This window comes from Mauremys reevesii, linkage group 25 (genome assembly GCF_016161935.1).
Source record: "Mauremys reevesii isolate NIE-2019 linkage group 25, ASM1616193v1, whole genome shotgun sequence".
In the NCBI taxonomy this organism is placed as follows: Eukaryota; Metazoa; Chordata; order Testudines; family Geoemydidae; genus Mauremys; species Mauremys reevesii.
In genome coordinates this window covers 8,951,348-8,965,291 of record NC_052647.1, presented here as the reverse complement: position 1 = coordinate 8,965,291, position 13,944 = coordinate 8,951,348, and the positions used below count along the sequence as shown (strand labels likewise).

Here is a 13,944-nt window from a genome sequence, read left to right as displayed (position 1 = left end):
GCCCAGACACGGCGGTGATGGGAGCAGGATAAGGACCAGCGTAGAACAGGCTGGGATAGTTTGGTACCCATCTTGTGTGACTGTGTCTGTAAGTGGGCTGGGGGAATCCCTGAGGAGTGGGGAGTCCTCCCCTGGGAATAAATTTGGGACGATCCTGGTGCGTTTCCTCTCCGGACCCATTTTTAAATGTGCTGGGAGGTGGGTGGGGGAGGGAAGGGGGGACACCCCTGATGAGACAAGAATGTGACCCCCCTGCTGTGTTGCTGGGTCTTTGCAGCCAAGAAGCCAGAAGGGGCCCTGGACTCTGTGTTCATCCAGATCTGCATGCGGTGAGTCACCCCCGGCCATCTCCCCCGCCACAGCCGCTCCCCACCCTAGAATGGTGGGGAGTGGGTCAGATCCTGGCTTGAGGCGTGCGGCCATGTCTCCGTTTCATGCAGCGGATCTCAAATGGTGGGTCACGGACCAGCCCCGTTTTATTGGGGTCGCCAGGGCTGGCATTAGACTTGCTGGGGCCTGGGGCTGAAGCCCCGGGTGGTGGGGCTCAGGCAGACTCAGGCTTCAGTCCCCCCTCCTGGGGTCATGTAGTAATTTTTCTTGTCAGAAGGGGGTCGCAATGCAATGAAGTTTGAGACCCCCCGGCTCTAGTGGTTACTGTCCCTGTAGCAATGCTTTCCACACACCCCGCTGCTCCCCACGGAGGTTTGTCCGGCAGCCATCGATGCCCGAATTGGTGCTGCTTGGGACCCATGCGTCCCCTCTCCTGCGGCAGCCATGAAGGGCCGTGGAGACAGCCTGCTGGGTAGCGGCCTCCCCAGTGGCTTGGTCCAGCCAGTGTCCACTCATCAGTGCCAGTGGCCTCCATAGAGGGATCCGCTTCGTTGCCTGGCGGGTGTTTTCCTAGCCAAATCCTCTCTGCATCCTCCAGGTTCCTGGGAGCGGTGGACTCCACCATGACCATCCTGGACGTCTCCATGCCCACTGGCTTCTCTCCGGACATGGACGACTTGGATAGGGTGAGCCCCACCCCCTCAACATGCGGGAAGTCAGCTGCTCCCCTGGGACCAAGCTAAGAGTGGTGGTGGTGGTGGTGGTTCAGGCAGGGGGGTTAAACTCTTCCATGCCAGGATCACACACACACAAACTTAGCAATCTGGGGAGGGCATCACAACCTCCTGATGCTGGCTGGGTCATGACTCAGGGGCTTGGTGCCTTTCACCTCTTGGTCATCCTTGGTCACAGACTCCGACCCAGCTTGGGGCAGCGGTAGCTGTTCTCAGCTGGTGGCTGTTTGGTGGGTTCTCAGCCCGGTTCCTAGTGGGACAGGAATGTCACTGTGTCATTGGCACGGACCAGCCCCCTCGTTGGCAGCCCCTGTGTCAGACGGACCATGGAGATGGTGCTCCCCTCTCGTTCCTAATGCGGGGTCCCTCCCAGGCAGGGTTGAACCACTTCCGGAGAGGGTGAGAAGCGCAGGAGAACTCATAGTGTTGATGCCCTGACCAGGTGTCACAAGAGGAATCAGACCCTGGGGATGTCAGTTGGCCAAGCCTTGTTCATGGCATCAGAGTGGAGAACAAGAAGCAGATAGTAGGGGGTGGGGAAGGGGGTACAAAGCCAGGAAGGGCAGAGCTGGGCACCCCCAAAGCTTTGGCAGAGTTGGGGGCCGAAGTGGGCACCCAGCTTGCGGATTCTACTGGCTGATCCGTTTGGTTTCCATGCCCAGCTCACGAACCGTGTGGACAAATACATCTCCAAGTTTGAACTGGACACGGACCTGTCTGAGAGAGGCTCCCTCATCCTCTATCTAGACAAGGTATGTCTTGGCCATCCCCCGCTTCTTTCTTTCTTTCTTTCTTTCTTTCTTTCCGTCACATTTAGCCCTGGTCTACACTACGAAATTAGGTCGAATTTAGCAGCGTTAGAGCGATTTAACCCTGCACCCATCCACACAGCGAAGCCATTTTTGTCGACTTAAAGGGCTCTTAAAATTGATTTCTGTACTCCTCCCTGACGAGGGGATTAGCGCTCAAATTGACATCGCTGGGTCGAATTTGGGGTAATGTGGACACAATTTGACGGTATTGGCCTCCAGGAGCTATCCCAGAGTGCTCCATTGTGACCGCTCTGGACAGCACTTTGAACTCCAATGCACTAGCCAGGTACACAGGAAAAACCCTGGGAACTTTTGAATTTCATTTTCTGTTTGGCCAGCGTGGCGAACTCAGCAGCACAGGTGACCATGCAATCCCACCAGAATGTATCATCTCCATCCCTGAGGTTATCGCAGATTAGAAGGGGGAAAAAAACGCACTCACGATGATATATTTTCCGAGCTCATGCAGTCCTCCCGCACTGATAGGGCTGGGCACAGCATAATGCATGGAGGCATTGAGTGGCAGAGGCCAGGAAAGAATTGCTGTGTTTGCTTAACGGCAAAACTATCATGCCTCGCTAGCAATCCTGCCCGAGCCAGGTCGCTGTGTCACATGCACTCCACGCTGTGTCAGCCTTGGGCGGGGGCATGACCGCTTTGTGAGCAGGAAGGCCATAGATATAGACATTGCATTAGGCGGGTTCTGTAGCTAGAGAAAACATTCCTGTGCATTTGGCAAAGTCTGTGGCAAAAAAAGAGAAGCCCTGTAGTGTAGTGGTTATCATGTTCACCTAACACACGAAAGTCCTGTAGTGTAGTGGTTATCACATTCACCTAACACACGAAACAGCCCTGGTCTGAAGCCAGGCAGAAGCAGGTCACTGTTCCTTTTTCTGACTCCCCTCCTGCATTTTTAGTCTTAGAACAGACCGCGCTGTGAAATTTTTACTTTGAATTATATCAATTATGAGTTAAATAATACGGAAGCTCTCTTTAAGTTATAGCCCCGGGTTCCTTACCCTTTCAGCTGCTCTGATAAATTAATATTTTTGTTAGGGGCAGGGAAAAATTTTCATGAAGCCTTTTATAGGGACTAAATGCCATCTAGGACTGAAATAACCTTAACGTGGCCCATAGAGTGCAATCCTTCGTTCTGGATTTGCCATTCCACAAGTTGAACTGCTCCTTGCTACTGTCCAGGCTTCATGAGCCATGGGAGCAAGGGGCAGGCTGGGGTAGGTGCGACCGCGCGGTGCTGCCGGCTGGGAGAGCAGCCTGAGGCAGAAGCCTCCAGCTCATGATATTCCAGACAGGACTGAATCTCCATGAGACAAAACTTAAAGAAGAGAATGACCTGGAGTCGCTCCCATTCGGTGCTCTAAGAGGAGGATACCCATGTCTGTCCAGGCACCCCTGATCGACCTCACCGAGGTCTGCCAGCTGAGCGGAGCTGCATGGGTCCAGCAGACAGGACCCCAGAAAAAAGGCACAAAACGATTGTCTGCCGTTGCTTTCACGGAATGGGAGCGGGGGGGCCTGACGACATGTACCCAAAACCACCCGCGACAAAGTTTTCGCCGCATCAGGCATTGAGAGCTTAACCCAGAATTCCAATGGGCAATGGAGAATGCGGGAACTGTGGGATAGCTACCCACAGTGCACCGCTCCGTAAGTTGATGCTAGCCATGGTAGTGAGGACACACTCCGCCGACTTAATGCGCTTAGTGTGGACACACGCAATAGACTGTATAAAATTGAATTGTAAAAAAAATCGACTTCTAGAAAATCGACCTAATTTTGTAGTGTAGACATACCCTTAATATTAAGGTCTGACTGATAATGGATTAATAAATGCTTGAGAGTGACTGATAAATGGCCAATCAATTGTTATGGAGCCCAGCAGATCAGTAGGTTGCTTAACCCATCTCTGGGTACGTCTACACTGCAGCTGAAGGTGTGATTCCCAGCTCGGGTAGACTGATGCATGCTAGCTCCGCGAGCTAGTGCACTAAAGATCGCAGTGTGACTGCGGTGCCTAGCCACCCTCGCATCTCAGACCAGACTGTAGCTGGGTAACCAGCCTGAGCTGCTGTCACTCGTGAGGCTGCGGCCATAGAATCATAGAATCTCATGGTTGGAAGGGACCTCAGGAGGTCGTCTTCTGGCCAGGTGCCTGATCTGCTCCCTGCACATGCTTATGATGCTTCCGTTTTCAGGCACTAGCTCACGTGTGCAGCTACCCAAGCTGGGGGTGACACCTCCCAATTGCTGTGGAGACACAGCCTTAACAGCTTCTGCTGAGAGCCGTCTGCAGCACATCCTGCTCCTGGCTGATATGGGGACATCCTCCATTCATCATGCATGAACCCTTCAGACCAAGATTTCGATTACAAAGTGTGACCCATATTTCTATTTGGGTGGCTCCCAGAAGCCCCTGATTGGGGGTGGGGGACAATGTTCCCTCTAATTTTTTCTAATTTGGGGAGGGGAGTCTCCCCAAACTGTGTAAGGATCCAGCATCCACCGTGCTCCCAGTTCCCAGTGCAGGGGGCAGATCAGGCACCTGGCCAGAAGATGACCTCCTGAGGTCCCTTCCAAGCCTGATATTCTATGAATGGACACACTGTGCTGTGGCTATTCTCTAGTCAGAGCAGCCCTGAAGCGGCTCTAATGTACACTAGGGCCCTGCACAGTCACACGATATGGGGAGCACAAAGGGGGGGGGGGGTTAAAGCCCCTTCCACCCCCTTATGCCCCCTGTGCCAAGTGCAGAGTGGAGCAACTGGGAATCAGGCCCTTTCCCCCCTTATTGGCGCTCTCTCCTGCCTGCAATGACTGGGCCATTCCAGCTCCTAAGGGCCTTTCTCTTCCTCCCTAGGTGTCCAGCAAAGAGACGGAGTGTCTGAAGTTTAAAGCTCACCAGCACTTCGAAGTGGGTCTGATCCAGCCGGCGGCCGTGACGGTGTACGAGTACTACTCCCTGGGTTAGAGCATTCATCACTCACTCGTCTCGTTAGTGCCCAGCAAAGCACGCTGGCCCCAGCGAACAGTCAGACAGAGCCCTGCTGTACTGCTTTACCGAATCAGGACAGGCTTTATCACCCCCCTGGCTCTTCAGGAAGGCAAGACAGTGCAGTGCATGGGGCATGAGCCTGTGAGGCAGGAGATCTGCGTTTGATGCCCCAGCTCTGCTTTTGACCTTGTGACTCGGTTTCCCCATTCCTAACATAGGGATAATAGCTCTGCCTCAGAAACAGCTTTAAAGCTCAGGCAGTGTTCAGCTACAGTGACAGCTCTTTTCTTGAGCTGCCTTCCGAGTCTTGCGGCTGGGACTCGGGGAAACCTGGGTTCTCTTCCCGGCTCTGGTTAGAGCAGTGGGGGCTGGGAGTCAGGACTCCTGGGTTCCTTTGCCACTGACTCCCTGGGTGACCTTGGACAAGTCACTTCATTGCTCTGTGCCTCAGTTTCCTTTCTGGAAAAAGCCTTTCCACCATAAGCCTAACACCTTCACACCCCCCCCCCCTAGGAAATGATCACCAGTTTGCTGGCCTCTTTAAACCAGGGCATCCAGACCTGTGAGGAGCTAATTTAAGGGGAATGAGCCCACCTGGGTAGTTAAATGACTAACGAGCACCTGGGCATGATAAAAGCCCTTCATTACGAGGTGGTGCTGCTAGAGAAGCTCTCCTAAGGGTGAGGTGCTCTGGGAGAAATACAGGCCCCATAAAGGCAGGTGGCTGTGCAACCCCTGACCCTAAGGGAAAATCCTTTCATTCAGGTTTATTTGTATTTAGTAAAGAACCAGGGCAGGGGAATTTGGACGTCTACATTTTTGCAGTGTGTGGAGTTCTAAAGGGAAACGGAAGCAGAGTGCGCTTGCGGTGCCACACTAGGCCAGGAGGGGGCAGTACAGGATGGGCAACAGAAATAAAATCTCAAAAATAAACTCAAACCAGGAACTCCTTCCCCAGCTGAGTGTTAGCTCCAAAAAGGGAGAAGAGTCAGAGATTCCATTAGGTTCACAAAGGACTTTGCTAGTGATTTTACACGGAAGATGCCCAGACACTATGGTGACGGGCAGCTGGATAAAATCCTAAAGTACACAAAGCAATTCCCCAGGGAATCAAAGCCAGATTTTCCAGACAGAATAACCCGTCCTTAGCTCGTAGCTCTTTGGGGCAGGGACTGGCTCTCACTATTCGTGCAGCATCCAGCACCAGGGGGCCCTGATCACAGGGGTCTGTGTCTCACTGTGTCTGTGTACAATGGGGACTCTGATTCCAGAGTAACAAACCTTTTCTCTCTCTCTCAGAAAACCGCTGCACAAAATTTTACCACCCAACCCAAGGCAGCGGCTTACTGAAGGTGCTGTGTGAGGAAGACGCCTGCCGTTGCATGGAAGGTAAAGGGAGACCAAAGGGAGGGGAAGATTTCTCTGCTCCGTCCCTTCACCGGCTTCTATGCTACAGGCTGGAACCACAACTGACCTCATGGGCTTGGGCCAGTGAGAGTACCGGGGATGCAGCACCAATGCGCTAGCCCTGCCGGGTGCCGGCCCGTGGCAGCTCAGGGATCTGCAGCCCTCGGCATGGAGCGAGCTTGAGGGATCTAATGGGTCTGGGTCCAGACTGTGCTCCTAGAACGCTCCCTCTGTGGTTCTCTGGTGGGGAGAATCTGTGGACGCTTCCAGTTCCTGCCTTCACGGAGATAACATGCAAAGCGACCTCTCCTCCTTGGCCAGGCCCTGATCTCTGGCTGCCTCTGGGACCTTTCCACATGGAGGGGGCACAGGCCTGGGTGTCAGGACTCCAGGTTTCTATTCCCTGCTCTGGGAAGCGAGTGGGGACTAGTGGTCAGAGCAGTGGAGGGCTGGGAGTCAGGACTCCTGGGTTCTATTCCCACCTCTGCCATTGATTCATCACGTGACCTAGGGCAAACTCATTGTCCTGTTTATGCCACAGCTTCCTCGTCTGGGCAATGAGGGTGACACCCACCTGTCACCTGGGGGGGGGGGGCTGTGAAGCTGAATTCATTCATGTCTGTAAAGGGCAGCGAAAGCCCGGTGTGAAAAGGGCTGTAAACCTGCCACTTCACTAGGATCGTCTGCCTCTGTCCCCAGAGAAATGCAGCCTGATCAAGAAATTTAAACACCCCCCTGCTGACATCTCCGTCCGCATCGAAGCCGCGTGCGAGGCTGGGGTGGATTACGGTAAGACAGGCCCTATGTTCTGGTTTCATTTCTCCTGATGGGCTGTTGTCCAGGGGAGGGCCAAAGCTGGGGGTGAGATCTGCCAGTCATCCCAGCGGCAACGAACTCCGGATCCGGGCAGAGATAACTGCAATGAACGTAGCAGCAGGAGAGAAGAAGCAGGCCACATAACGGGGTATGTGTGAACTCCACCACATGCCTTGGATGATACAGAGATGGGGGCTCTGGGCTGGGACTCAGCAGAGCTGGGATCTATTCCTGCCTCTGGCCTGCTGGGTGACCTCGGGCAGGTTGTAGCCCTTCTATGCCTCAGTTTCCCCAATTACAAAATGGGGGTAACGATACTGACCTAATTTGAGATCTACTGATGATAAGACCTAGGCACAATTATTTATCTGAAATGGGTGGTCGAACTTTTTTAACAAGTGTTTTTTCCCACCTGTTGCTCAGCTATTTGAGTTAAATATTTAAAACCCACTGAGTTTTAAACAGTCTGAATAAAACCCACTCCCCCTTCCCAGTTAGACTGAAGACAGCCATGCCTGGGAGATCCGCTCTCCAGGCAACCACAGAGGCCTCTGGTGGCAGGGAAGAAGAGTCTGAATTCATCGCGCATCTTCCCCCAGGCCTTTTACACAGCAAGAAAACCTGGGTCAAGCCCATTCCCGCCCCCACCTGCAGGTTCCCCTTTAGTGCCTGAGACCAACTGATGTAGGACCCTACATTCCACGCCCCCACTGATCTAGGAAGCAGCCAGGCGCTGAGCAAGTGGGGTTCTAGATGACGACTGGTGGTGTCCCTTTGCCCGAATGGGTGGGATTTGATTCTATTCTATGTAGGTTTTCATCCCGTAAGACACAGATCTGGAAGGGACCCTCTGGGTCATCAAGTCCAGTCCCCTGCAGGCACCCCCGTCACCGTGGCGTCTGGCTTGTATTCTGTAGATCAGCCTAGACAGTCGCGATGGCCCCTTTGGGCTTTTAACAGATCTCTGACTCCCATCTCCTCCCGCAGTCTATAAAGCTCAGCTGGTGAAGGTGGAGCAGAACGGGATGTACAATTACTTCACCATGAGGATCGTGCAGGTCATTAAGGAAGGTAACGGCCCTTGTGTGAACGTCTGCCCGCGTCTCACCCTGCGTGCAGGCTGTCCCCGTTACAGGGTGCAATGCTGCCCCCCCCAGCCCCCGCTTCTGCACTCAGGCTTTTCACCTGCGTTTTATTTCTGTACATCTGGGAGGTGAATGTAGTGCTCCTTGAAAACGACGGAGGACATGGCACCAGCTGAGAACCGCACAGTGAAGGAGGGCTCCACTGAAGTCAGTCCATGCAGCTGATGCCCCTCAGTCCCGACCCACAGCCCCTGCTAGCTCAGCCCTGGGCTTCCCCCACTCCAGCTCTGCCAGTGCCCCTCCATCCTGACCCCCAGCCCCCTGCTAGCCCAGCCCTGGGCTTCCCCCCAAGCTCTGCCAGTGCCCCTCCATCCTGACCCCAGCCCCTGCTAGCCCAGCCCTGGGCTTCCCCCCAAGCTCTGCCAGTGACCCTCCATCCTGACCCTCAGCCCCCTGCTAGCTCCGCCCTGGGCTCCCCATCCCAGCTCTGCCAGTGCCCCTCCATCCTGACCCTCAGCCCCTGCGAGCCCAGCCCTGGGCTTCCCCCCAAGCTCTGCCAGTGCCCCTCCATCCTGACCCCCAGCCCCCTGCTAGCTCAGCCCTGGGCGTCCCCCACTCCAGCTCTGCCAGTGCCCCTCCATCCTGACCCCCAGCCCCCTGCTAGCCCAGCCCTGGGCTCCCCCCACCCAGCTCTGCCAGTGCCCCTCCATCCTGACCCCCAGCCCCCTGCTAGCCCAGCCCTGGGCTCCCCCCACCCAGCTCTGCCAGTGCCCCTCCATCCTGACCCCCAGCCCCCTGCTAGCCCAGCCCTGGGCTTCCCCCACTCCAGCTCTGCCAGTGCCCCTCCATCCTGACCCCCAGCCCCCTGCTAGCTCAGCCCTGGGCTTCCCCCCCACCAGCGCTGCCAGTGCCCCTCCATCCTGACCCCCAGCCCCCTGCTAGCTCAGCCCTGGGCTTCCCCCACTCCAGCTCTGCCAGTGCCCCTCCATCCTGACCCCCAGCCCCCTGCTAGCCCAGCCCTGGGCTCCCCTTTCACTATCAGTCGTGTGCCTTAGACCCCCTGCTATCCCCAGGGCCGGATGAATCTTTTGTGGGCCCTGGCACCCAGACCTTGGCCCTGTCCCCTGCTCCACCCCGAGGCTCCGCCCCTTCCCACTGAGGCCCCACCCCTGCTCAGCCATACTGGGGAGGGGAGGAGGGCGGAGAGGAGCAAGTGGTGGGCGGGGCCATGGTCCGGGTGCCAGGGCCCCCTCTGAGTGTGAGCCCAGCGTCATTGTAAACCCGGTACTGGCCATGCCACACCTCGGCTTCCCCCTAACTAGCTCTGCTGATGCGCCTTAATCCCATCCCACAGCCCCCCTGCTATTCCAGCCCTGTGTTCCCCCCGTCAGCTCTACCAATGCCCATCACGTCATCAGAGACGTTGTGAAATACAGTCCCCGAGAGCACGTCGCGCTAGAAAACGCTCCAGACTGATCAATCAATGCTCCAGTTATCCCCAGGGTGGGCACTGCCTCCGCATTCCCCCCGGTGGCTTTTAGCTGTCAGCTTCGACCTTGGTAGTCTCATAACAGCTCCCCGCACCCTGAGCCTACCAAGGGCTCCTCAGGAGAGGCCGATATTTCTAAAAGCTGTCTTTGGAACAAAGATCAGAACAAAGCCAAAAATCGAAACTTCCTGCTAAATGAAATTTTGATTCAGGTCAGCAGAAACGTTCCTTTGCGATCAAATCAAACTCTTCCATTCTGATCTTGACTTTTCCAAATGTTCTAGTAGAAAATAAAATAATTTTCTAACCAAAAAATCTCAATATTCCAGTCCCAGATGTGACCATGGGAGGCCTTTTCCAACAAGACAGAGGAGTCCAGGTTCTGATCTCATTTACACCAGCATAAATCCAGAGCAACTCTATTGACAGGGATTTTGAGCACACCTGCCCTGATGTCATAAAACCTGAGCCATACTGGGTCAGACCAGTGGTCCATCTAGCACAATATCCTATCTTCTGACACTGACCAATGCCAGGTGCTTCAGAGGGAATGAATCATTGAGTGGTCCATCCCCTGTTGTCCACGCCCAGCTTCTGGCAGTCAGAGCATAAGGTTGCATCCCTGATCATCTTGGCTAACAGCCATTGATGGACCTATCCTCCAAATATCAATCCAGAGCGACCCCATGGAGACAGATTCTGAGCACATGTCAAACTAAAAGAGACCCCTTTGAAATCAAGAGTCACTCTGGATTGGCACCTGTTTAACTGAGATTAGACTCTTCTGCAATGGGTTTGGCTCCTGTTCGCTGATCTGTCACCAGCGATCATTCTGCTCCCCATGCTCATAGGGCATCGCTGGCTTTTTTTTTTTTTTAAAGGGACAGAGCAAAGCGTCCAGGGGAAGACCCGTCGATTTATCAGCCCAGTGGCTTGCCAGGCGACGCTGAACCTGCTGGAGAACAGGAGCTACTTGATCTGGGGCCTCAGCAGTGACCTGTGGGACCTGAAGACCGAGTGAGTCTCCAGCAGGCTCCTGGAGAGGCAGGAGGTTTATGAGGAGGGGGAAGGGTTGGGCTGGTGGTTAATGCAGTAGGCTGGGACTCAGGAGAAGTGGGTTCAATTCCCAGCTCTGCCGCTGACCCCCTGTGATCTTGGGTAAGTCACTTCATCTCTGTGCCTCAGTTCGTGAGCTGTTTGGGGCAGGGACGTTCTGCGCCGCAGCCGGCCATGGCGGGACCCTGAGCCAAGTGCTCCCATACTAACAACGGGGGGTGGTTCTCCTTAGTGCCCTGTGATCTCTGCCAGGCTGTACCCTGGACATGCAGGGTCACCCCCTCGCCCCCCAAGGGCTGCGTTAACGTTTCCTCCTGCTCTCTCTCCCAGGATGGCGTACTTGCTCGGGAGCGGCTCCTGGGTTGAGCTGTGGCCAAACCCCCTGGAATGCCAGCAGGGACATTTCCAGGCCCTCTGCAAGGGGCTGGAGGCGTTTGCCCAGCACATGGTGACAAACGGCTGCCCTTCATAGACCGAGAAGAAGAGGACCCAGGAATGTCACCACCAGCTGTCCCCCTTTCTATGGGGCGATCTCCCTCATAACCCCATCTATAGTGTAAATTGGAGTCACGGCAGACTCTCTATACATTTCACAGCAGCAGGGGTAGGACTCATACCCTTCTGCATGCAGTCCCCTACCTCTGGATCTGCAGGAGAATCTCCTTCAGCTGCTCATAGCATAGGGCTTGACACACAGCTATGCAGTTCAAATTCCATCCAGTAGAGGGCAGCAGTGGACACACACAGAGCGCTCATGACACTGCTGTTTTCCATAACCCTCTATTGATCCTTGTAATACGCCCTGCTCTGCAATTTCTAGAGACACTGATCCAAGCTCTCTGGACACAGAGGACAGAGCACGGAACCGTTCCGTGTGAGGGTTGTCCCCAACTCTGAGATACCCAGGAGCTCTGTCATTTCCTTACACTGTGGCACACTTCAACAGCCCCTGAACTGAACTGATTACTCCTCTGTACAACACCTGTTGCAATGCCCTCCCCTTACCCCCCCAGAATCCTCAATCCAGAAACTTTGTGCCTTCCAGGGGAGCAATCCTGAAGCATCTGTCTGGGTTTGAACCTGTTTTCTCCCGAATGTGAATAAAGTTTTGCGGCAGCAGGGAAATGGCTCTCAGCACCCAGTAGGGGGGATTTATTTCATGGCCTGCTCTAGACTGACTCCAAGCCCCCTATAACACTAGGGAAACACAATGCCCCGTGTGGATGCTCTAGATTGTAAGATCTTTGGGGCAGGGACTGTCTTTTCATTCTGTGGTTGTACAGCGCCTGGCACAGTGGGGTCCTGGGTGCTGTGATTGTACACGTAATTTAAAATAGCCTGGAATAAATCTGCATTAGAAGCACCCTAATACTTGCAGAATAAAGTGACTTCTGGTCTGGAATTGAGCATCCACAGGAGCTTCTCCAGTCAGTTTCTCTGTATAGACAAGGAGGGATGATGGTCCAGTGGTTAAAGTATGGACCTAAGATGTGGGAGCCCTGGATTTAATTCCCTACTCTGTCCTCCTCTGACCGCTGGGCAAGTCACATGGTCTCTCCGTGCCTCGGTTCCCCCTCTGAACAACAGGGAAGACAGCACTGCCTCCCGGGGGTCTAGGATAAACCCATTAAAGAGTGTGACGTGTTTGAGTTCCAGTGATGATATAAGAAATAGGGGTTATTTCATTGCCAAGCTCGCCCCGTGCCCAGCCCTTCTTACGCAGCAGAAAGACGAAGGGGGAACATTTTGGCTAAGATTCCTGAGCACGGACCCAGCCTCGGTACATCTGTGTTCCGACTGCAATCCAACAGCCCTGAGCAATCTCTGTGGTAATAGGCAAAGGACCCTTCCGTGCTGTTTTTCTGAGCAGTCTGGTTGGTTTTTGACCGGAACAGGCACATCTCAGCAAATGGCGGTTTGTTTAAAGCCTTCCATGATCCAGAGGCTTGATTCTCACTTGCCCTCCTGCCCCTTTGCTGCTGCTGTTGCAAAGTAAAGGGACCATAACGCTGAGAGATCTCTCCTGGCAGAGGGCATCGCTTGAGCCGCTAACCCCTTGAAGCTCCTGACATAGGGGATGTGGTCAAGGTGGAGTGGGTATGGCCAGCATGAAAAACTAGCCAAACAGCTGTCCAGATTAGTTAGCGGGGCACTAGCCACGCCCCCTTGGCCCTGGCCACGCCCCTCAGGCCAAGGGCCACACTTGTGCTCCACATCACTGCACATTCTGCAGGGAAGCCCTGGTGGCTGTTCAGTGTGTAAGTCAGAGTAGCCTCAAGGCTGCTGTAAACTATGCGGGAAGGGGCAAAAATGGTGTAAACCCACCTCTGCCCCTGCCCTGATGCCAGTGGTGAATGGATCTCAGCCAGAGCAGGGAATCGGGGTCCCAGACTGCTGTCTAGCTCAGGGTTTCCAGGAATTGTGGGGTACGAAGGGCAGCTCCTCACTGAGCTGGTTCTGGGCCTTGCTCCAGCCAAATCCCAGAACAGCAGTGAGCAGGGAAATTGTTACTAAGACCATAAGAACGGCCAGACTAGGTCAGACCAACGGTCCATCTAGCCCAGTATCCTGTCTTCCGACAGTGGCCAGTGCCAGATGCTTCCAACCATCCTCTATTGCCCAGTTCCAGCATCTGGCAATCAGAGGTTTACGGACACCCAGAGCATCTTGGTCCCTGACTGTCTTGGTTAATAGCCATTGATGGACCTAACCTCCATGAACGGATCTAATTCATTTTTGAACCCAGGTATAGCTATGGCCTTTGCAACCTCGCCTGGCAACAAGTTCCATGGGTTGACTGTGTGTTGCATGACAAAATACTTCCTTTTGTTTGTTTTAAGCCTGATGCCTAATAATTTAATTGGGTGACCCCCTGATTCTTCTGTTATATGAAGGAATAAATAACACTTCCTTATTCCCTTTCTCCACACCATTCCAGATTTTAGAAACCTGTAATTTATCTCCCTTTAGCTGTCGTTTTTTTAAGCTGAACCGTCCCAGACTTTTTAATCTCTCCTCCCATGGAAGCTGCTCCACACCCCTAATCATTTTTGTTGCCCTTCTCTGCACCTTTTCCATTTCTAATACATCTTTTTTTGAGTTGGGGCGACCAGAACTGCACACATGATTCATGATGTGGGTGTACCATGGATTTATGTAGTGACATTAAGATAATTCTGCCTTACTATCTACCCCTTTCCTA

General features: G+C 54.0%; 1 protein-coding gene across 3 annotated transcripts in view; it reads left to right on the top strand.

Moving 5' to 3' along the window:
* The window catches only part of LOC120391359 (A.superbus venom factor 1-like), a 45,680-nt gene extending 34,041 nt beyond the window's left edge, over positions 1 to 11,639 (top strand). Inside the window, exons 33-41 of one of the 3 annotated variants that reach the window (XM_039514931.1) lie at positions 278 to 329; positions 929 to 1,016; positions 1,727 to 1,816; positions 4,755 to 4,860; positions 6,189 to 6,278; positions 6,996 to 7,085; positions 8,100 to 8,183; positions 10,568 to 10,703; positions 11,073 to 11,639. In XM_039514931.1, the coding sequence (XP_039370865.1) occupies positions 278 to 329; positions 929 to 1,016; positions 1,727 to 1,816; positions 4,755 to 4,860; positions 6,189 to 6,278; positions 6,996 to 7,085; positions 8,100 to 8,183; positions 10,568 to 10,703; positions 11,073 to 11,214 (878 nt within the window). In that variant the 3' untranslated portion in view covers positions 11,215 to 11,639. Of the gene's footprint in view, positions 1 to 277; positions 330 to 928; positions 1,017 to 1,726; positions 1,817 to 4,092; positions 4,571 to 4,754; positions 4,861 to 6,188; positions 6,279 to 6,995; positions 7,086 to 7,138; positions 7,261 to 8,099; positions 8,184 to 10,567; positions 10,704 to 11,072 lie in introns of those variants that run through there. The other 2 variants (XR_005591277.1, XM_039514932.1) reach the window with 2 other exon arrangements.
* The last annotated feature ends 2,305 nt before the right edge of the window (positions 11,640 to 13,944 follow it).